General features: G+C 46.3%; 1 protein-coding gene across 1 annotated transcript in view; it reads right to left on the bottom strand.

Moving 5' to 3' along the window:
• Window positions 1–24,391, bottom strand: part of Kpna7 (karyopherin subunit alpha 7) — a 52,070-nt gene that overhangs the window by 21,752 nt on the left and 5,927 nt on the right. The window contains exons 3-9 of the mRNA XM_052167612.1: window positions 19,555–19,637; window positions 18,013–18,281; window positions 14,009–14,091; window positions 9,862–10,125; window positions 6,426–6,659; window positions 4,890–5,072; window positions 1,273–1,416 (exon numbers count right to left, since the gene is read on the bottom strand). Of these exons, the coding sequence (XP_052023572.1) occupies window positions 1,273–1,416; window positions 4,890–5,072; window positions 6,426–6,659; window positions 9,862–10,125; window positions 14,009–14,091; window positions 18,013–18,281; window positions 19,555–19,637 (1,260 nt within the window). The remainder of the gene's footprint in view (window positions 1–1,272; window positions 1,417–4,889; window positions 5,073–6,425; window positions 6,660–9,861; window positions 10,126–14,008; window positions 14,092–18,012; window positions 18,282–19,554; window positions 19,638–24,391) is intronic.

Genomic DNA, 24,391 nt, shown 5'->3' with positions numbered 1-24,391 from the left:
CTCGACAGCAAGTACCTTCATACAGATGTGCAGGATAGTCGTATGTCAACCCGACCCAGGCTAGGATCATTTGAGAGGAGGGAACCTTAATTAAGAAAATGCCTCCAGGGGCTGGTGAGGGGGCTCAGCAGCTAAGAGCGCTGGCTGTTGGTTTTCCACAGGTCCTGAGTTCAATTCCCAGAAACCACATGGTGGCTCATGACCATCTATGCAGGGATCTGATGCCCTCTCCTGGCCTGCAGGTGTACATGCAGTCAGAGCACTCACAAGCAAGCAAGCACGCAAACAATAGAAAAGAAAAAAGAAAGGAAAGAAAGAGAGAGAGAGAGAGAGAGAGAGAGAGAGAGAGAGAGAGAGAGAAGGAAGGAAGGAAGGAAGGAAGGAAGGAAGGAAGGAAGGAAGGAAGGAAAGAAAGAAAGAAAGAAAGAAAGAAAGAAAGAAAGAAAGAAAGAAAGAAAGAAAGAAAGAAAGACTGGAAAGCAATCCTGTCTGACTTGTTCTTAACTGATGATTGATGGGGGAGGGCCCAGCCCACAGTGGGCGGTGCCGTCCCAGGATGGAGGTTCTGGGTTCTCTGAGGCTGAGGAAGCCCCGAGGATCAAGTCAGGAGGCAGCACCCCTCCATGGCCTCTGCATCAGCTCCTGCCTCCAGGTTCCTTCCAAGGTTGAATTCCTGTGCTGCCTTCCTTCAGTAGTAAACAGTGATGTGGAAATGCAAGCCTAATTAACCCTTTCCTCCCCAACTTGCTTTTTTTTTTGGTCACTGGGTTTCATCGCAGCAATAGAAACCTTAACTAAGTCACTACTGATCCATCTTGCCAACTCCTCTGCATCGTGTTTTATTTTACTCTCGGAGGCAGTATCTCTCCCTGGATTGGGATCTATTTAGCTGGACTGGCTAATCACTGAGCCCCACAGATCGAATGTCTACACTCACCCAGAACTGGGAGTACAACATGACTCGACATGCCTGGGTTTCTCACAGGGGCTCACAGTTGCATAGCATAGGACTCAGGTCCTCACAGTTGCATAGCAAGCACTGAATCATCTGAGCCACCCCTCCCCCCAGTTCCCAGACAAGCTTCCTGATATTCAAAGGCCATCAGCAGAACAGGGACCAGGGAGGCAGCCAGCTAAAATCACAGGAGGGCGTGGACAGAGTCAGCCTGTCTGACAACCAAGTTCACAGGATAGCAACGGAAGCACGGCCACCAAGAGCCAGCCCACGGCCACCAAGAGCCAGCCCCAGAACATGGGGCCCTCCTTACTCACCTCACATAAATACTTCTCAATGATGTCCAGGGCACTTTTGCTGATGTAAGGGTTGCGGTGGAACTGTAAGGATTCAATTTTTTCAAAGCCGCCAACTTCTATCTGAAAACACAGTCTTTTCTTCTCCTGTCGATCGTCTATCTCCTGAGGATGGATGAGAAACCCGCAAAGACACAGTGAGACCCAGAGTGTGCTTCCGGCAGAGTGTGTGTGTGTGTGTGTGTGTGTGTGTGCGCGCGCACTTCAGCTGGCCAGCCTTAAGGGGGCTGTTTTGGCTGGAGGCACTCTTGACCTAGGAAGAGTGGCTGCAGACCCATGGAAAACGCCAAGATCTTCCTCCTCTCCGTTCACTAATTCATTTCCTCCATCATACTTGCCTGCATTTATTCACAAAATCCACCCCTGCATTTACTCATTCATGAAATCACCCACAAATCCTTTCATTCACAACAGTCACCCATGAACTCATTCACTCATTCACAAAATCACCCAGGAATTCATCCGTCCACGAATGCATCGGCCAATCCATTCATTCACAGTGATCGGCCATGAATTCGTTCACTCACAAACACATTCAGCAATTCACCAGTGAGTTTACTTGTTCACACAGACTTTGACTTTTTTACTCAAAATGTATCCAACATCATAAAATACTAATGTAATAAACACAAAAAGGCATTTGTCCAAAGCACCAAAGAATTCAAAGCAAAAAAGGATTTAATAAGAATCAAAGCCCAGACACCAGGAACTACGAAGACAGGGTCTTCTGCAGCCCAGGCCAGCCTTGAGCTCAGCTGCATGGCTGAGCACAGCGACTTCCCCTGGTCCTCCTACCTCCACCTCCCCAAGTGTTGGTTTGACAAGTCCATCCAGCTCAGTCATTAAAGGAATCCATGGTATCCGTGCATAACATTTCTCTCTTCACCTTTGACCTTACTGTCTGTCCTTGGGGGATGACATTATCTTGTCCAGGCACAGACCCACTCAGGAACGATTTATGGTACTTTCCAATCCCGGCCTGTCTTTCTTCTATGAATTTATCCCCTGGTGGTTCACTAGATCTTTAATGATTGATACAGTGGGGCTGGAGAAATGTATCAGTGGCTAAGGGCATTGACTATTTTTCCAAAGGACACAGGTTCAGTTCCCAGCTCCCACAAGGTAGCCCACAGCTATCTCTAACTCCGGTGCCAGAGTATCCCATGACCTTTTCTGGCCTCTGTGGCCCTGCATTCATGTGGTGTCCAGACATACATGCAGGCAAAATACCTATTCGGATAAAATACAAGTAAATCAGTCTTTTAAAATAAATCTGATGCAGAAGTGGGCATGGCGGGGCATGACTGCAATCTCAACGTGTCAGAGGTCTCAGGAAGCACAAGGATTAACATGTGTTCCATGTAAGTCATATAGGAAGGCCGTGTGTCAAATCTCAAAAGCAAAAACATCAAAAACAAAAATGTGCCTGGAGAGATGGCTCAGCGGGTAAGAGCACTGACTGCTCTTCCAAAGGTCCTGAGTTCAAATCCCAGCACCCACATGGTTGCTCACAACCATCTGGAAAGAGATCTGATGCCCTCTTCTGGTGTCTGAAGACAACTACAGTGTACTTACATATAATAAATAAATCTTAGAGAAGGTGGGGGAGGGAGAGAGAGAAAGAGAGAAAGAGAGAGAGAGAGAGAGAGAGAGAGAGAGAGAGAGAGAGAGAGGGAGAGGGAGAGGGAGAGGGAGAGAGAGAGAGAACACAAACTACTCCCACGGAGGACTTGAGGTAGATTCCCACATGCACACCTGCCCCTCCAGTCCAGGGGAATCGGATGCTTCTGGCCTCTATTGGTACCTGTACTCATGTGCACATATCCACACAATTGAAACAAACAAACCTCTAGCAACTCAGCTCTTCCCCTTGTTCAGTTTTTAGCTTCTGTGGGTTTCTCAGCCCGAGGTGAGGGGTCCACATCTTCAGTGCTGCTCTCACCTGCTCAGACCTCAGGCCTTCCACTCCTCTCCGTCTCCCCACCACTCGCTCTCCTGGTTATTCCTTTGTCTACAATGTTCCCCGTTTCCCCCCACTCCCCGCACGCAAGTGTCCTCCAGACTCATTCCCACACTTGCTCCCTCCTTCCTCTCAGAGATGCTCCCTTCCCTGAGCAGTCCTGGGGGACAGCATCCACTCCTCATCTGAGTGAGCAGCGCCTCCTCAGTCCGACTTCCTTCACAAGGAACGCCTCTGATGTCCCCTGTGTGACTCTCACACAAGCTCCCTGGAACAAGGATTCTAATAGGTATGCTCTGAGCCCTTGTCACCAAGGCGCTTGTGTGACAAAATGTTGACACACCAATGCACAATTTCTTCATAGATTGTGTAGCCCAGGCTGGCCTCAGACATACTACTTAGCCCAGGCTGCCTTCAAACCCATGACCTCCTGTCTCTTCTCTTGGGTGCTAGGATGACAGGTATTCACTGCCCAACCTGTCGTGGAGTCCTATTCGTGAGTGCTTTGTGTTACCCACAGGATGTAGGGAAGTGTAGGAAGAATGACACAAGAATCCTCAGGATTCATTCATTCATTCACTCATTCATTCATTCATTCAGAGTCTCACGTGACCCAGGCTAGCCACCTGCTATATGGCTGAGGAAGACCTTGAATTCCTGACCCTTCTCCTTCTAACTCCTGAGTTCTGGGATTATGGGCATGTCTTTGCATTCCTTCATTATGTGGGGCTGGGGATGGAACCCAGAGCGACACACATGCTGGGGACAGTTACTGCCACATGTGTTACACCCCAGCCCAACCTACTTGGGTTACATTATTTATTTAATTTTTTATTTTTACATTTTAAAGATTTATTAAGGGTTGGGGAGATGGCTTAGTGGGTAAGAGCACCAACTTCTCCAAAGGTCCTGAGTTCAAATCCCAACAACCACATGGTGGCTCCCAACCATCCATAAAGAGATCTGACGCCCTCTCCTGGTGCATCTGAAGACAGCTACAGTGTACTTAGACATAATAATAAATACATGTTTTAAAATAAAGACTTAAAAATTTATTTATATATTTATTTAATGTATATATGAATACACTGTAGCTGTACAGATGGTTGTGAGCCATCATGTGGTTGCTGGGAATTTGAATTCAAGAACTCTGCTTGCTCTGGTCAACCCTGCTTGCTCCAGTTTAAAGATTTATTTATTAGTAGTAGCTGTCTTCAGACACACCAGAGGAGGGCGTCAGGTCTCTTTTACAGATGGTTGTGAGCCACCATGTGGTTGCTGGGATTTGAACTCAGGACCTCTGGAAGAGCAGTCGGTGCTCTTAACCACTGAGCCATCTCTCCAGCCAGGGTTACTTTTTTTTAACATGAATTTTCTCTCTCACACCATGTGTGTGCATCCACATATGTACCATGGCACGTGTGTGGATGTCAGACAACTTGTGGGAATCGGTTCTCTCTCACTGCCACGTGGACCCTGGGGACTGAACACAGGTGGTCAGCTTGGCCCTTCCTCACTGAGCCCTCAGGCTCTCTAGTGCCCCGCCCCCAACCCCACCCCGTTGCGAGGGAGTGCGCTCTCTGTCTTAGGTTGGAGACTGTCTGGTGGAACGGCTTACCCGGAAGAGATAAGAAATGATGTCAAGAATGACCATGATTAGTTCCGTGTCCAGGGCAGTGAGCAGGCTCAGCATTGGCTCCAAGATCCCTGAGCGGGCAAGCAGGCTCAGCAGGTCCTGAGAGGCCCCTGTCTCCATGTTAGCCACGGTGAACACCACCTCCCTCTGGACTTTTAATTCTGCCTGCAAAGACAGAGGGTCACGCACTTTCCTTCCAGAGCCCAAGGACCACCACAGAGGGAGGGATGCTGACCTGATTTGCATGCTGTTGGGTGTATATATATATATATATATATATATATATATATATATATACATATATTTTTTTTTCGAGACAGGCTGGCCCCCAACTTGCTATAGAGATGAGGAGGGCCTTGAACTTCTGACCCTCCCACCTCGACTCCCCAAACACCTTATGGATGCGACCACAGTGCCTGGGCTAGGTAGTGCTGGTAATCAGTCCCAGGGCTTTGTGTGTGGCAACTAAGTACTCTGAGGAAGCCAGACTTCCTCAGTCTTTTTTGTTTTGGCTTTTATTTTATTTTATTTATTTATTTATTTATTTATTTATTTATTTGGATTTTTTCCCCCGAGACAGGGTTTCTCTGTATAGCCCTGGCTATCCTGAAACTGACTCTGTAGACCAGGCTAGCCTCGAACTCAGAAATCCACCTGCCTCTGCCTCCTGTTTTGGCTTTTAAAAATAGGGTTTTAGGGGCTGGAGAGATGGCTCAACGGTTAAGAGCACTGACTGCTTGCTCTTCCAGAGGTCCTGAGTTCAAATCCCAGCAATCACATGGTGGCTCACAACCATCTGTAATGGGAATTGACACCCTCTTCTGAAGGCAGCTACAGTGTACTCCTATATATAAAATAAAATAATTCTTAAAAATAGGGTTTTATGCCGGGCGGTGGTGGCACACGCCTGTAATCCCAGCACTCTGAGAGGCAGAGGCAGGCAGATTTCTGAGTTCGAGGCCAGCCTGGTCTACAGAGTGAGTTCCAGGACAGCCAGGGCTATACAGAGAAACCCTGTCTTGAAAAAAACCAAATCGGAAAAAAAACCAAAAACAACAACAACAAAAAAATAGGGTTTTACTCTATAGCCCAGGCTACCCTGGGACTCAGTGTTAGCCTAGGCAGGCCCTCAATGTCCTGTTGTAATAGCCTCCTGTGTTGAGATTCCAGGTGTGTGTTAGCAGACCTGGTCTTGATCAACTGGTAAGACCTGAGATTACATGTGAAATGTATGTCTAGTGTCCTATCACACTGCCTTCAGTTCTTGATCAGAATACAGCCTTGGAGAGGAGCCACAAAGTCGGCTGCCTGACTCCCATCTGAGGTTTGTCTTTTTTATTTCTTAGACCGGGTCTTATATAGCTCAGATTGGCTTTACACGCACTTTGTAGCCAAGGCTGGCCTTCCACTCCTGACTATCCTGCTTCCCTTGTTTCCTGTAGAGGCCGGGGATCGAACTCAAGGCCTCACCCTTGTACAACAGAAACTTTACAGACTTTTCCCGGCCCTGCTGCTTACATTCCTTAGTAGGTCTACCAAGGCAGGCAGCAAGTTACACAAAATCATCTGCTCCACGTGGTGTCTGGGCCCAGCGGCCACGTTGCTCAGGGTCCAGACAGCGAGCCTCTGGATGGAGGACTTTGGGTGCTTCAGGACCTGGCCCAAAACCTTCAGCATACCAGCATCAATGGCCATTTGGGTCTGTTCATCTGTTCCAGTCACAATGTTGCCCAGAGTGTGGAGACAAGGGGTCTAGAAGGACAAAGAGAGGTGTCTAAGGATTGCAAATCTGTCACCCTGTAGTTGAGTCATAACACTGAGTGCCATGTGGAGAGAGGTCTGCAAGTTTGTAGTGTTTTATTTGGTTGGCATACCCATAGCTGCTTTTAGGGTTTCGGGTACTTACTTCCTGGCTGTTCGTGGCCAAGGAGGGGAGACAAGGGACCCTTTTATTTGAAAATGATAGTACACTAGGGGCCAGGCACGTGGCGTTTACCGTGTGTAAAATTCTATGTATAAACCTCGAATGCCAGGTGCCCCGCACCTGCAATCCCTGTAGGTGGGATGTGGTAGCAGGTGGTCCTGAAGATCCTTCTTGGCTACATAATGAATTTAAGGCTAGCCTGGACTACATGAGACTGTCTAAAACAAGAAAACATTCTGCTGTCCTGTTTTGGTTTGGGGATTTTCTTCTCATAGAGCCCAAGCTGGTCTTGAATTCACTACATAGCCAAGGACATTGAGCTTTTGATCCTCCCAAAAAAGTGTTTTTGAGACAAGGTCTCAACGCACACTGGTCTATGTAGCTGAGGATAACCTCGAACTTCCTGGTCCTCAAGTGCAGAGACAACAGGTGTGCTCCACCTGAGTTGTTTACACAGTACAGGGGATGGAACACGGGGCTTCCTAAATCCTAGGGGAGCTTTCTTATCAATGAGCAACATCCTTAGCCTGGCCTTGAACTTACGATCCTTTGTTAACCTCTGCTACGATCATGTACACTACATGTCCACCACAATAAATCCCCAACTGGGGAAATGTGAAGCTGATTATGGAGTTGTTTTCTATTTATATTCACGCTGGCTCCGGGCTTCTGCCAGATATTTAATTGGAGCCTAGGATCACCAGTGGCTGCTTCTCTTGACATGTTAAGAGCCCCTTACAGTAGCTCTGTGGGTCCCGAGGGTGGGCCTGTGATAGAACTTAAAGGAACCGGCCTCCCAGGAGATCTGAATGTCGATTTATTTGGATTTCTTTGTCCTGAAGTGGCAGCCCCCAGTTTAGGTTACCAAGAGCGCTAGCTTTTCCTAGATTATCACACTGAGTACTTCCTACTAATGTGACAGGTGGGTGTGTCACTGCAGCCTTGTCCAGGATAATACCAATTGGGCCTCAGCACTTCTATTAAAAGTTGATTCCAGGGACTGGAGAGGTAACTTAACAGTTAAGAGCACTGGCTTCTCTTTCAGAGGTTCTGAGTTCAAGTCCCAGCAACCACATGGTGGCTCACAACCATCTGTAATGGGATCTGTTGATCTCTTCTGGAATGTAGGTATATATGCAGATAAAGTACATACATACAATAAATAAACATATATTAACATATAAATATATAATTTATGTATTTAATATATTTTTATTTTTTTTATTTATTTATTTTTTGGTTTTTTGAGACAGGGTTTCTCTGTGTAGCCCTGGCTGTCCTGGAACTCACTCTGTAGATCAGGCTGGCCTCGAACACAGAAATCTGCCTGTCTCTGCCTCCCAAGTGCTGGGATTACAGGCATGTGCCACCATGCCCGGCTTATTTTATTTTTTAATATATGTTTTACTATATAGTATATGATATATGGTATATAGTATATATATATGCCAGGCACAGTGGTGGATGCCTTTATTCCCATACTCAAGAAGTAGAAGATGGTAGATCTCTGTGTGTTTGATGTCAAGTCTACATATAAAGTCCAGGTCAGCCAGGACTATACAGTGACCTCTTGTCTGTGTGCCTTTGGCTGTGATTTTGTCTGTGTGTCTGCTTTTGTGTCTTCCTCTCTCTGTGCTTCTGTGTCTATCTGAGTATATGTCTGTCTGTGCATATGTCTGTCTCTCTCTGTGTGTGACAGCCTCTCTGTCTCTTGCTGATCTCTGTTTTTTTTTTTTTGTTTTATCTTTCTCTATCAGTGTATGTGTGTGTGTGTGTGTGTGTGTCTGTCTGTCTGTCTGTCAACATGGATCCATCTCTGTTTCACTGTCTCACTGTCTATCTGCCTTTGTCTGTCTAGCCCTGTTTGTCTATCTGTTTCTCTGTCTCTGTGCGTCTGTCTCTCTTTCTCTGTGTTAATTTCTCTGTCTTTGTTTCTCTGTCTCTGTTTCTTTCTTTCTCTCTTTCCTCTCTCTCTCTCTCTCTCTCTCTCTCTCTCTCACACACACACACACACACACACACACACACACATAATCTGTCTCTGTTTCTGTATTTGTCTGACTGTCTCTCCCTAGTGTCTCTCTGTGTCTCCTCCATCTCTCTCTGTGTCTCCTCCATCTCTCTCCGTGTCTCCTCCATCTCTCTCCATGTCTCCTCCATCTCTCTGTGTGTCTCCTCCATCTCTCTCCGTGTCTCCTCCATCTCTCTCTGTGTCTCCTCCATCTCTCTGTGTGTCTCCTCCATCTCTCTCCATGTCTCCTTCATCTCTCTCTGTGTCTCCATCTCTGTCCTTCTCGATCTCTCTGTCTCTCATATAAACACAGACCCACATAGACACAGAGAGACAGTCAGGCAAACAGACAAGGCACAGACAATCACATACATGCACAGGGCAGAGGAAGAGGAGGAGGGAAAGGAAATAAACTAGCTAGTTGAAACTAAAATCCATAGAACAGTAGGAAAGCACTAGAAAGGTTCCTGGGTGGTAGGATCTTAAGCTGGCTGCCTTTCTGGCTATCAGATGGAGAAAACCTAAGCCTGGACCTCCCACTAGGGAAGCAGATCTAGGGGCTTGGCTAGAGTCTCAGAGAGCTGAGACTTACAGCAGACAAACTGGGAATCCAATGGAGGATTAGAGCTGGCAGGAAGACCTGGGGAGCGGGGGATAGGGGAGTGGGGGATGGGGGAATGAGGGGAGTGGGGGGATAGGGGAGGGGGAGGGAGGTAGAGATGAGAAGCTGATTCAGTAGATCTGTTTTGTTTTCTGAGACATGATGTCACATAGTCCAGAAAAGCCTTCGATTCATTTTGCAGCCAAGCATGACCTTGAATTATAATCTCCCTGTCTCCATCTCCCTGGTGCTGCGATTATAGGCATGATCCACTGTGCATAGTTTACATGGTACGGGGATGGAAGCAGGGCTTCGTGACAGCGAGGAAAGCACACTCCTAACTGAGCAGCAGCTCCAGCACACATGCGCTCTAACCCGAAGCCTCTCGCAAAGGCATGTGGGACAGGATGACATTTACCAAGACATCGAGTTCCGAGCTGGTGATAAGCTCTGCAAGCCTGGGCAGGATGCCGGCGGTCACCACGTGATGGATGTACTCTTTGCCGTCCTCAGTCAGGTAGGACAGGGCCCAGCAGGTATCTGAGAGGACCTCATTATCACGATGTAGCAGGAGCTGACACAGGGTAGGGAGCATCTGTCTCACGGCGTCCTCACAAGGGTACGGATCTTTGTTTCGGCACAAGTTGGACAAAGTCCATGTGATGTTCCGAAGAAACGTGATCTGTGACCGGGTGCAAAGGTGACAGAATGTAAATGGTGGCCAACCCTTCCCATCCATACTATTTATTGATCAGTGCAGACCAAAGCTGTTGAGCATCAAAAGAACCCTTCGAGGCAGTGATATGTGTCAAGGACAAATATAACGAGCTTTATATTTAAATATGTAAATGTCATATGATGTGTGCTTCGTATGCTTCAGACGCCTTTTCCCACTCGAAAGATGACTTAATTAAGATTTTATTTTTATTTATGTATACAGTCGCATGTCTGTGCTTGGGTATGGGTGTGTGTGTGTGTACACATGCTCATCGAGGGCAAGAGATGGAGTAGATCCCTTGTCCCTGGAGCTGAAGTTACAGGCATTTGCCATCCACCTGACTCGGGTGCTGGGATGGAACTCAGGTCCTACGTGAGAGCAAGTGTTTTGCCTGCTGAGCTGTCTCTCCAGTTCCTTAGTCTGGTGGTTTTAAAATGTTACACCACATGTGTGTGCGAGTACACATGTTGTGCCTGTGTCATGACACACATGTGGTGGTCATGAGGACACCTTGAGGTGTCAGTCCTCATTTCCCAGGCCCACTTTGCTAGAGACAGTGTCTCTGAGTTCCTGGCTTTGTGTGTATACCAGGCTTGTGAGCCAGCAAGCGTCCAGCATTCTGAATCCACCTCCTACTTCTCTATCTGAACACTGTGGTTATGGGTGACTACTACGGAACCTGGCGCTATGGGGGTTCTTGGGATTTGAACTTAAGGTCCTTGCACTTGCACCAGAGTACAATAAACCCATCGATGAAAAAAACCAATCAAGCAGCTGAAGGCAGATGCACGGGTCTATAATCTCGGTCATGGTGGAAACTGAGAGAGCATAAGTATGAGGCTGACAGGCTGCACCGTGAGTTCAAAGCTAGCCCGGGATGCAAGAAGACTGACAAACAACCTCAGGAATTACTTGGAATTATTGCCATCTGTAACTCTACTGGTTTGACATAATCATTCATTCATGTATATTTCTCTTTCTCTCTCTCTCTCTATATATATATATATACACACACACATACATATATATACTGTGTGTATGTATGTATATATGTAGGTGTACATATGTATGTATACATTATATATATTTGCTATAGATATATTTGCTATATATACTTGCTATATATATATATATCTGATATACCATATATGATATATGAGTAGATAAATAGATAGATAGATATAGATAGATAGATATAGATAGATATAGATAGGTAGATAACAATTGAGCCCAGGGTCTTATGTATGTTAATCAAGCATGCTACCACTGACCTACATCTCTTCTATTTAAAAAATATTTTTATTTGTGTATGTATGTATGTATGTGTGTATGTATGCCATGTACTACCTGTGGGGGCTAGGAGAGGGCATCAGATTCCCTGGAGCTGGAGTCACAGACTGTCATGAGCCACCTAGAGGGACTGCTGGGGACTGAATTCAGGTCCTCCGGAAGAGCAGCAGGTGCTGTTGGCCCCTGAGCCACCTGTCTAGTTTCACCTCTAGTCCTTTATATTTTTTGTTTTGAGACATGGTGCTGCTTAATTGACCAAACAAGCCTTAACTTGAGATCTCCTGCCTCAGCCTCCCAAGTAGCAGAGACTGCAGACCTCCTCTAGTAAGTCTAGCCACACCTGACTTCTTTCCTGGCTTTTTCCTTCCTTCCATTCTTTACTTCCTTCCTTTCTTTTTTTGTTCCATTTCTTTTGAGAAAAGGCTTTTTACCATACAGCTCAGGGAGTTTCATTTTTTAAAAAAAGTTATATTTATGTATGCGAGTGTGTTTGTGCCATGGAGTCCTGCCGGAGTCTGCTTTCTCCTCTTTCCTTCTTTCTTTCTTTTTTTTTTTTTCTTCGAGACAGGGTTTCTCTGTGTAGCCCTGGTTGTCCTGGAACTCACTCTGTAGACCAGGCTGGCCTCGAACTCAGAAATCCGCCTGCCTCTGCCTCCCAAGTACTGGGATTAAACTGTGTGCCACCACCGCCTGGCTGCTCTCTTCTCCTGCCGTGTGAATTCTAAGGTTTGAACTCAGGTCCTTGGGCTTGTCGGCAAGCACCTCCACCCTCTGATCCACTTTGGCATCCCAGGCCTCAAACTCTTGACAGTCCTCCTGCCTCAGCCTACACCCCATGCTCAGCCATCGCTCTGATCTTTCAAGGTCATTCTTCAGGCCAGGAGATGATGGCGCATATCTTTAATCTCAGCACTTGGGAGTTGAGGCCAGCCTGGTCAACAAAGTGAGTTCCAGGATGGACCAGATTATACAGGAACCTACACCCCCTCTCTTTAAAAAAAATTCTCTGCCTGTGGGCCTCTCCACCTTCTCTCCCAAATATTGTGCTCTAGGGATCCCTGTGATCAGTGACCTCCGATCCCACCCATCCCATCTTCCCTTGACAACTCTTTAGCCACAACCCCCCCCCACCTGCTCTTCAGAGTAGATGAGGCACGATTCCCTAGGCAGCTGCAGGCTGACCGCGAAGTTGCCAACCTTCTGCTGAAGTTTCTTGAGTGCTGGGATCATGTGTGAATACCACCATGGCGAGCTTCCTACCTGATGTGGAACACTGGAGGCTCAAGGGCCTGACCCAGGCCATCTTCCCACTGCAGGTCAGGGGTTGGCAATGCTTTTCCCAGTCGCCTCATGACAGCTCTTAGCCTCTTGTCTCACACAGTTCTTTTGTGAGTATTCAAGTGTTCTCTTGGGCTAGACAAGTGGCTTAGTTGGGACAGTGCTTGCCTAGCTTGAAGAGACCCCTAGGCCCCATCCCTACTACCACACGAGCATGGTTGTGGTGCTGTGCACCTACAGTCCTACCACTGATAAGATGAGATAGCGGCAGGGAGATCAGAAGTTCAAGGTGATCCTGGAGCATGTGGTGAGTTGAAGCCTTGACATGAATTTATGAGAATCTGCCAAAGAAAAGGAGGAGGAGAAAGAGAAGAAGAGAAAAAGAAGAGGAAGAAGAAAAGGAAGAGAGGAAGAGGAAGAAGAGGAAGAAAATAAAGAGGAAGTAAAAAGGGAAGAGGAAGAAAAGGAGGAGGAAGAGGAGGAGGAAGAAGAAGAGGAGGAGGAGGAAGAAGAGGAGGAGGAGGAAGAGGAGGTGGAGGAAGAGGAGGAGGAGGAAGAAGAGGAAGAAGAGGAGGAGGAAGAAGAGGAGGAGGAAGAGGAAGAAGAGGAGGAGGAAGAGGAGGAGGAAGAAGAGGAGGAGGAAGAGGAGGAGGAAGAGGAGGAAGAGGAAGAGGAGGAGGAGGAAGAAGAAGAGGAGGAAGATGAGAAAGAAGAAGAGGAAGAGGAAGATGAGGAATAATAATAATAATAAAGGAGCAGCAAGATGGCTCAACAGGTAAAGACACTTGTTGGACTGCAGAGATGGCTCAGGGGTTAAGAGCACCGACTGCTCTTCCAAAGGTCCTGAGTTCAAATCCCAGCAACCACATGGTGGCTCACAACCATCCATAATGAGATCTGACGCCCTCTTCTGGTGTGTCTGAAGACAGCTATAGTGTACTTAACATATAATATTAAATAAATCTTTGGCCAGAGGGAACAGAAGTCATGAGTTCAAATCCCAGCAACCATATGATGACTGAGTTCAATTCCTAGCAACCACATGATGGCTCACAACCATCTGTACAGCTACAGTATACTCATATACATAAAATAAATAAATCTTAAAAAAACAAAGACACTTGTTACCAACTGTGACAACCTAACTGTGACAACCTGAGTTCAATCTCTTGGTGGAATACTACTGTGCACATGTACGTACACATACACACACACACACACACACACATATAAAGCAAATGAAATGCAATAAGTAAATGAATAAATAAAATACACTCACTGGTATGTCTTTTGAAATAAGGTTGGTCAGGTGCGGAATGGCATTATTGGAAATGACATTGTCTCTGAATTCTGCACAGTCACCTATGAATGGATGAGAACATGAGAACAAAGACACAGGCACACACCGTTGAGCCAGCATTCAGGAAGCAGGCAAGTTCATCGCTATGAGTTCAAGGCCAGCCCGATCCACATAGTGAGTCACAAGCCAGCCAGGGCTACATCTCAGTCCACTCTCCTCAAAAACTGGGCAAGGAGAAACTCAAATTGGGTGCCTAACTTTTAAAGTTAGTGGTCTAGAGAGATGGCTCAGTGGTTAAGGGTACATACTGCTCTTGTAATGTATTTAAGTTGGGTTCCCAGCACCCATGTCAGCTCACAATTGCCTATAATCCCACCTTAGGGAGTTCTGACTTTCTTTTATGGCTTCAGTGGACACCTGTATTCACATACCAATACAAGACACATAGATACATGCAAGAAAACTTGATAAAAGTTCATGCACGACCCAGTTAGACACCTTAGTGGATAAAGGCACTTGCAGCTAATCTCAATGACCTGAGTTTGATTCCTGGGACCCACATGATGGCAGGGAGAACCAGTTCCTGAAGGCTGTTCTTCAGAGACATGTGAACTATGGCATGTGGACAGTCCCCACCCCACCTCAAATAAATACATATACTTTTTAAAAGTTTATACGAAGGATGACAGACTAAAACTCAGTTTGGGGCATCTGGCACATAGTTAGAATATACTAGATCCTGGTATTCCTAGGTGGCCTGTGGGTGCACATGGCCAATGCCACAAGCGGGCACTGCACAGTTGCAGCTGTTCTGAGCAGAGGTCACTGGCACAGGAAGAGGATAGCTAGCTTCGCCTAGGTGGTGAGTTGATCCTAAACACTAACTGCAGTTCATACCATGGTTCCCCAAAGATGGAATTTGGTAGAGAACACTTTATCTCCCCCAAAGAATGTTGGTAGGAGTCATTCACTTCCATAGGCAACTCAGAACAATCTCTGGGTTCACAGAGGCGGGGGTGGGGGGGATGGATTGGCCATTAGCAATGGCTACATACATACATATATATATATATACACATACATACATATACACACGTATATATGTGTGTATACATATATACATACACATATGTGTATATGAGTATGTATACATATATGTATATGTACACACACACACACACACACACATATACATCTTATATGTTGCCCTGCCTGTCCATTTTTATTTTTTTATTTTTAAACATGGTTTCACTGTGTAGCCCCAGTTGTCCTAGAATTCATTACGTAGACCATGTTGACCTCAAACTCACAGAGTCCCACTTGCCTTTGCCTCCCAAGTGTGCTGGGAGTAAAGATCTGCACCTGCGTGTCTAGCATCTGTTTGTTTGTAAGAGAGGGTCTTGCTACATATGAGACACTGGCCTCAAACTCACTCTGTAGCCTACGCATGGCCCTCCTGCCTCAACCTCACCTAATCTTTAATACACCAGCTTGTCATAAAACATTTATGTGTGCCTATGTGTAAGTTCATGCATGTGTGCACACGTGTCATAGTGTGCACTTGTGGGGGTCAGTTCTCTCTTCCCATTATGTGGGCTGAGCTAGAGCCTAGGTCATCAGGCTTGGTGACAAGTGCCTTTTGCCCACCAAGTCATCTTACTGATCCTTAATATAACCAACCTTCTCTGTACCAAATTTGCTTTTATTTTGTGGGTGTGTTTTGCTTGCATGTATGCATATATATCACATGTGGGGCTGGCATATATATCACATGTGGGGCTGGCATATATATCACATGTGGGGCTGGTATCCGAGGAGGCCAGAAGAGGGCATCAGATCCCTGGAATGCCAGTTACAGGTGAGCGTGAGCCCCCCACCCCCACCCCCACCTCCACCGTGTGGGTGCTGGGAACCCACCTCAGATCTTTTGCTAGAGCAGCCTTTGTTCTTGATTACAAAACCATCTCTCCAGCCCCTTACTGTTCTGAGGCACAGAGTTTCATCGTGTAGTGCTAGCTGGCCTGGAACTTGCTACGTAGGTCAGGCTGGCCTCAAATTCAGTCTGTAACCAAGGGTGTCCTTGAACTAACTCCTCCTGCCTTCTGCCTCTAACTCCCAAGTACTGGGATCAGAGGTGTGCACGCTGGTGCCCAAGTTTATATTGTCCTGGGACAAACCCCCCAGGCCTCCTGCATGCCAAGCAAACACACTACCAGCCAAGCTACATAACTCCAACCCCAGTGTATATATGTGTATATACTCGAATATGACACTCGAGAAGTCTTGGTTTACACCATTAGCTACCAAGACAACGCCTAAGTCACACCTAGCTCTTCTTCGCTTCCTATTGACCTAAACAGTACAAACTCCAACCTCTGTCAAAGAGGCAGGCCTCCTGACACATGCAAAACAAAATGGTTGTTTTGCTGTACAGTGATGGCAGTGCCTTTAATCTTAGCACTCGGGAGGCGGAGGCAGACAGAACTCTTGAGGTTGAGACTAGCTGATCTACAGCGCAAGCTCCAGGACAGCCAGGACGACACAGACAAAAATACTTCGTCTCAAAAACAAACAAAGAAGCACATCTGCGTGGTTTTTCTGTATTCTCTTGGCTAGCTCAGGCCTGAAGTCCCTGGAGATCAGGGGACTGTGGCATCTCTGAACTTGAAAACTACAAGCACTCAGTTAGCTTTAACTGTCCAAATCCCAAGGGGCTCAATGAGCCCCACCCCAATACTGAGTTAATTTCAGCCTGGAATCTGGGGCTTCCAACTCTTCAGCACTAAATCTCTGCCTTAGATTTTCCCATGCCACACGGGGGTGCGGAAAGCATTTACCTCCCAGACTGCACTGGGCTTTTCAGAGAAAACATCTCATTCCAATCTCAGAAAACTGTCTCTGTCTCGATCTCTCCATCTATCTACAACTATACTATTATATATCTTCTCCTTCTCCCTCTCCCTCCTTCCCTCCCTCTCTCTCTGATTTTCCCCAGGAGACACAGGCTTCTAGGATCCTGGATTAGTTAAGGTTAAACACAAGGGGTAGAGAAATGGCTCAGCGGTTAAGAGCACTGCTGTTCTTCCAGAGGTCCTGAGTTCGATTCCCAGCAACCACAAGGTGGCTCACAGCCATCTGTAATGGGCTCTGATGCCCTCCTCTGGTGTGTATCTGAAGAGAGGAACAGCGTATTCACATGCAGAAAATAAATAATAGACGCAAACTTATTTTTGTTTCATTTTCAGTCACGTTCTCCTCATGTAGCCCAGGTTGGCTTCATATTCGCTGCAAAGAGTGACCTTGATCTTCTGATCCTCCTGCCCCTGCCTCCTCAGTGCTGGGTCTTTAGACAGTACCCCTGCTCCTGGCTTATAAGATGTTGTAAGGGGAACCTGAAGCCTCTCACATGCTACTTAACCCAGACTACTGTGCTCTCATTTTCCATTTTTTGAGACAAGGGCATGCTATGCATCCTTGGCTGGCCTAGAACTCAAGATGACCCTCTCATCTCTGTCCCCTAAACGGTGAGATTATAAGCGTGCAATGCCATACCGCCCAAGGATCAAAATTGGTCCTATTATTTTACCCCCAAACCTTGTTATGGGTTCTCAGGGACCCCAGGCTGGCCTCAAATATAACCTTGAATTCCTGCTCCTCCAGCCTCCACCTCCCAAATAATCAGGGCTTATCTTTATTCCGGAAGCCATTAAAGCCGGTGGCTGTAAGACCTGGAAGGAGCATCTGATGCTCCGGTGCAGCTTCCGGCTTTTGCATACGCCGCTAAAGGTCTAGCCGCCATTCTCAGTCTCCGACCCTGGTTTTGGGCTGTGAAGCAGCTCCCTCCCCAACACTAGGTGTTTACAATGGGGTTGATGTGGGTGCTGGGAAATCAAGTGTAACAGAGAAGTACCCCCCCCCCCAGCACACTGCATGCCCTCCCACCCACGCACCCAAGCCTTAGCACACAGAGCATGGCGTCTTACCAGCTATATTTCCCAGGGCCCACACCGCCTGCTCAGACACGGTCAGGTGTGGGGAACAGAGGAGTTCAATCAGGGGCTGGACGGCATGGCCTTCCACAACAGCTCGGGTCTGCTCTGAAGTCCCTGAGGCAATATTGGTGAGTGCCCAGGCTGCTTCCAACTGCAGGTCAGGGAGAGATGTCACCTTCAGGAAGGCCACCAGGTTGGGAATAAGCCCTGCCTCAATAATCAAATTTAGAGGAGGGTTATTTTTCTGAGATACCATTTTCCTGTGCAGTGAGACAGAAAGAGTAGAGGAGAGTCACAATGTGTGGGAAAACATGCTCTCCGCATTCGTATCTGCTTTTTTCTAATGTTGCAAGTTGAACCCAGGGCCTCATATATGCCAGGCAGGTGCTCTTCTTTTAAATTTATTTTATTTAATTTATTTACATGAGTACACTGTAGCTGTCTTCAGGTACACCAGAAGAGGGCATCGGATCCCATTATAGATGGATGGTTGTGAACCACCATGTGGTTGCTGAGAATTGAACTCTGGACCTCTGGAAGAGCAGCCAATGCTCTTAACTGCTGAGCCATCATCTCTCCAGCCCTGGGAAAGTGCTCTTAGATGAGCCACGCCCACAGCCCCTCACTGGGGGACTCTAGGCAGGGGCTCTACTACTGAGCCACACCCACAGCCCCTCACTGGGGGATTCTAGGCAGAGGCTCTACCACTGAGCCATACCCCAGTCCCTCACTGGGGGACTCTAGGCAGGGGCTCTACCACTGAACCACACCCATAGCCCCTCACTGGGGGATTCTAGGCAGGTGTTCTACCACTGAGCCACACCCACAGCCCCTCACTGGGGGATTCTAGGTAGGTGCTCTACCACTGAGCCACACCCCAGCCCCTCACTGAGGGATTCTAGGAAAGGGCTCTACCACTGAGCCACGCCCCCAGCCCCTCACTGGGGGATTCTAGGAAGGGGCTCTACCACTGAGCAACTCCCCCAGCCACTCACTGGGGGATTCTAGGCAGGTGCTCTACCACTGAGCAACTCCCCCAGCCCCTCACTGGGGGATTCTAGGCAGAGGTTCTACCACTGAGCACCTCCCCCAGCCCCTCACTGGGGGATTCTAGGCAGGGGCTCTACCACTGAACCACACCCCAGCCCCTCACTGGGGGATACTAGGCAGGTGCTCTATCCCTATGCTAAACCCCCCACTTCTTAACTACCAGATAAGAGCGTTAGCTAGAGCTTTTGTTACTTCTGTAAGTCTTTGCAGTAGTCCTAAAGCAACTTTTTGCCCTTCAGGTATTATCTATGGCCTGAAATCCCTGCAGAAGCTGATGCAAATAGAGCAATTCGTCTCTGACAGCACACTGCATTCTTAAGTTGCCCTCAAGGACAATGGAGCATGGTAGTTGCCTCCTGCTTTTGTATGAACCAGACTTTTCTGCACCGTATGGGCATTTTGCCAATGCCAGGAACTCCAACAGGCTCCTGGAGCTCCCTTTTGGCTATAACACTATAAATACCAGAGTCTGCACGGTGGTACCTGGCGGACTGGGTGGCCAGTAAATGCAGCATTGGATCTGAACTATTCATCCCTTTGATGATGTCGTCCAGAGTGAAGTTGGCCTGCCAGGAAAACCACATTCAGGTTAGTCATTCAGCCTTTGTCAGAAGAAAGGATAGGACCAAGGAGGTGACTCGGAGGGCGAAGGCACTTGCTGCCAAGTCTGACGACCTGGGTTTGATACCCGCAGTGAAGAGACTGACCCTTGCCAATGGTCCTGACACTGGACATGGCTACCCACTTACCCACAGTAAATAAACACCACAAACAGCTTACAATCGTAATAAGCAAACTTAAGGCATGGATAAACATTACTTAGCTTAGCCATTCACCCGACGTGAACAGATGCCCGTGATGCACCCACCTCTATACTAAGTTGATCTATAATAAGGCCTCTATACTAAGGGATATTTGCCGGCCATAAGTTCAAGTATGATACTCTCCATGCTTGGAGTAGGGTGATCCTGGTGCCCTGAGTACCTTTCTTTAAAAACAAAGCAAAACAAAAATCTAAAAACAAATCATTTTTCTTACTTTTAAATGTGTGTCTATGGTGCGTGTATACATGCGTGATAGCAGGTGCACACCAAGACTAGATGTTCCGAGCTCCCCGAAGCTGTTATTACTGATGGAGCTGCCTGACACAGTACTGAGAACCGAATTTGGGTCTTTTGTAAAACGAGCAAATGCTTGTCACTTCTGTGCCTAGCACCTGCTTTGTTAACATTTTATTAGTGGTGGTTTCCTGCATGTATATCAGGGTACTGTGTGCCTTGAAAACCAGAAAGGGACTTATGAATCCTCCTTGGGTCTGGAGTTACAGATGGTTATGAATTACCACGTCAGGAGGTGAAATTGAACCTGGGTCCTCTGAAGGAGCAGCCAGTGCTCTTAACTGCTGAGTGGTCTCTCCAGCCCCACTTAGTGTCTTTGTATCAGTTGTCGTAAGAAGATACCAGGGTAGGGCTGGTGTATAACACCATGATCAAGTGCTTGCCCAGGATACACAGGGCCCGGGGTTCAGTTTCCAGAAGACAGAAATGGGGAGGGGCAAAGTAGGAAAAGAGGGGAAAAAAAAGAAAAAGTGAAAAGGGGGGAGGGGAGGAAAGGAAAGACAGATGGAGGAGAAGAGAAAGGGAGGAGACAAGGGGAAGGGAGGGAAGCAAGGGGGAAGAGAAAGAGATAGGAGGGAAGCCGGGAAGACACACAGGCAGAATCGGGGGTCTTAGAAGGAAAGGCACATAGGATGTCTAAAACCTCCGTCATCCACAAAGCGGAAGAGAGACCGACCAGGAGCAAAGCACCAGGAGAAAGGAAACTGTGAACAAACAGCAGGCTGAGAGAACAGAGGGGGCAGCCAGTGACAAGCCCGTGAAAGCCAGGCAGACCTAGAGAGAGAAGACCTCAGGCCACTAAGTCAGAGAGGTGGTTGAGGAGACAGGCCCTGTGCTTAAATAAATAAAACGAAGCCTGGGTCCCCTTGGGCACCCCCAGCAGCGGTGAACTCCACCCTGTTACCTGCACACCCTTGCTGGCTACAACTCTTCTTGCATTCCCTGGAGGCCTGCTAGTAGCAAGGATATCCACCTCTGTCTTCATTCCCAGAGGCCTGCTGGCATCAGGGACAACTAGAGCTGCCACCATCTGGGACAACCAGGCCTGCCAACATCTGGGATAACCAGGTAGTACTCTGCTCCAGACCCCACGGTGTCTCCCTAAGCATACACAGCAGCAGCAAACAGCATAGTCTCCTGCACTCTATTTCTGGCCCACAACTCCGCCTGCATTCCCAGTGGCCTGCCTGCACCAAGGACAACCAGATGGCTATAGGCCTGTGTGAGAAAGCAATCATTGCCGGGCACATGCCTATAATCCCAGAACTTTGGGAGGCAGAGGCAGGCAGATTTCTGAGTTCAAGGCTGGCCTGGTCTACAAAGTGAGTTCCAGGACAGCCAGGGCTATATAGAGAAACCCTGTCTCAAAAAAACCAAATCCAAAAAAAAGAAAGAAAGAAAGAAGGAAAGGAAGGAAGGAAGGAAGGAAGGAAGGAAGGAAGGAAGGAAGGAAGGAAGGAAGAAAGAAAGAAAGAAAGTCAGGGTAATATGACACCACCAGAGGTCAAGTATCCTGCTACAGCAAGCTCTGGATATCCTAACACAGCTGAAACCAAGAAAATGACCTTAAATCGAATCTTATGAAGATGATAAAGGCCTTTAAAGAGGAAATGAATAAATCCCTTAAAAAAATTGGAAAATACAATCAAACCGGTAAAAGGAATGAATAAAACTTCAAGACCTGAAAATGGAAATAGAGGCATTAAACACAAACTGAGGGACTCCTGAAGATGGAAAACCTTGGAAAGAGAACAGGTGCAGAAGATACAAATAATCGATATATTGAAGAAAATGTTAAAAGTTGCTGACATAAAACATCCAAGAAATCTGGGACACTAAAAAAAAGCAAATCTTACTAAGAATAGTAGGAGAAGATTCCCAGCTCTAAGGCCCAGATATATTTTAACAAACATCATAGGATAAAAGTCCCCAATCTAAAGAAAGAGATGCCTATAAACATACAAGAAGCTTACAGAAAACCAAATAGATTGGACCAGAAAAGAAAATCCTCCCACCACATAATAAACAAACCACTAAATGTACAGAACAGAGAAATAATATTAAAAGCTGCAAGGGAAAGAGGCCACATAACATACAAAGGCAGACTTTATCAGAATTACACCAGACTTTTCAACAGAGACTCTAAAAGCCAGGAGGGTCTGGGCAGATAGATGTCTGCCTTAGAGTCTCTAAGAGACCACAGATACCAGCTCAGATTACTATACCCAGCAAAACTTTCAATCACCATGGATGAAGAAACTCCATGACAAAACCAAATAAACAATTTCTATCTACAAATGCAGCCCTACAGAAGGCACTAGAAGAAAACTCCAACACAAAGAAGTTAACTACACCTAAGAAAAACACACGGATAAAACAAAATAAATAAATATATTATTATAATAAATAACTTCACACCAACAAAGTCAAAGGAAGGGAAGCACACTTGTGCATACACATATATGTGTGCATGTGTGTGCATGTGTACTCACACGTGTGCACACACATACACACACACACACACACACTCTAACATCATCACCAACATCAAATTATCAGGAATTAACAATCATTGAACATTAATATCTCTAAACATCAATGGACTTGATTCTCCAATGGAAAGACACAGGCTAACACAATGCATGGGAAAACAGGATCCATCATTCTTCTGCACACCAGAACACACCTCAGCAACAAAGATACATATGACCTCAGAGAAAAGGGCACAAAAAGGGTTTGCTAAGCAAATAGACCCAAGAAGCAGACTTCTATAGCCTTTTTAATATCAAACAAATTATATTTCAAATCAAAATTAATCAAAAGAGATGGGGAAAGACACTTCACACTCAAAGGGAAAAAAACCACCAAGATGACCTCTCAATTCTGAACATTTATGCCCCAAATGCCAGGGTACCCACATTCATAAAAGAAACATTACTAAATCTTAAATCACACACCAAACCCCAAATGTTAATAGCAGGAGATTTCAACACATCAGCTGGTCATCAAGACAGAAACTAAGTAGAGAAATAATGAAACTAACAAACATTATGATTCAAATGGACCTGGCAAATACCTACAGAACAACATACCTTCTCAGAATCTCAGGGAACAGTTTCAAAATTAACCATATGCTCACAAGCAAGCCTCAAGAGATATAAGAAAACTGAAGTTTCCCCATGCATCTTATCAGATCACCGTGGACTAAAGATGGAAGTCAACAACAGAAAATCTACAAGATCATGGAAACTGAACAACTCTAGGCTCAATGACCACTTAAGTTAGGGAAGTAATTAATTAATTAATTAAAGACTTTCTAGAATTAAATTTAAATGCACAGACAACATATTTATGGGACATAATGAAGCAGTGCTAACAGCAAAATTCATAGCACTAATAGCAGCTGAAAGCCATAGAAAAGCAGGAGCAGGAGCAGAAGAAGAAAGAAGAAGAAGAAAAAGAAGAAGAAAGTAGAAGGAAGAAAGAAGGAAGACAGAAGGAAGACAGAAGGAAGACAGAAGGAAGACAGAAGGAAGACAGAAGGAAGACAGAAGGAGGAGGAGGAGGACGAGGAGGAGGAGGAGGAAGAGGAGGAGGAGGAGGAGGAGGAGGAGGAGGAGGAGGAGGAGGAGGAGGAGAAGAAGAAGAAGAAGCTGCAGCAAACATACCCAGGAGGAGTAGATAGAAGAAAAAAATCCCTCAGGGCTGAAATCAATCAATTATAAACAAAGAACAATACAAAGTATCAACCAAACCAAGAGCTGGTTCTTTCAGAAAATCAACAAGATAGACAAACCCTTAGACAAACTAACTAAAAGGCAGAGAGACAGAATCCAAATTAACAAAATCAGAAATTAAAAGAGAGATATAACAAACACTGAAGAACTTCAAAGAATCATTAGGTCTTACTTCCAAACCTTGTATTCCACAACATTGGAAAATCTAAATGAAGTGACAGTTTTCTCCAAAGATATTACTTACTGTAATAAAATCAAGACCAGGTAAACAGTTTAAATAGACCTACAACCCCTGAGGAAATAGAAAAACCCATTAAAAGTCTCACAACAACAACAACAACAACAACAACAACAAAACCACTCAGGACCAGACAGTTTTAGTGCAGAATTCTATGAGACATTCAAAGATGAGCTAGTGCTAATATTCCTCAAAGTCTTCCGCAAAATAGAAACAGAAGGAATATT

Source organism: Apodemus sylvaticus, chromosome 22 (assembly GCF_947179515.1).
Source record: "Apodemus sylvaticus chromosome 22, mApoSyl1.1, whole genome shotgun sequence".
Classification (NCBI taxonomy): Eukaryota; Metazoa; Chordata; class Mammalia; order Rodentia; family Muridae; genus Apodemus; species Apodemus sylvaticus.
The sequence above is the reverse complement of the archived record's forward strand: the minus strand, read 5'-3'. Positions and strand labels throughout refer to the sequence as shown.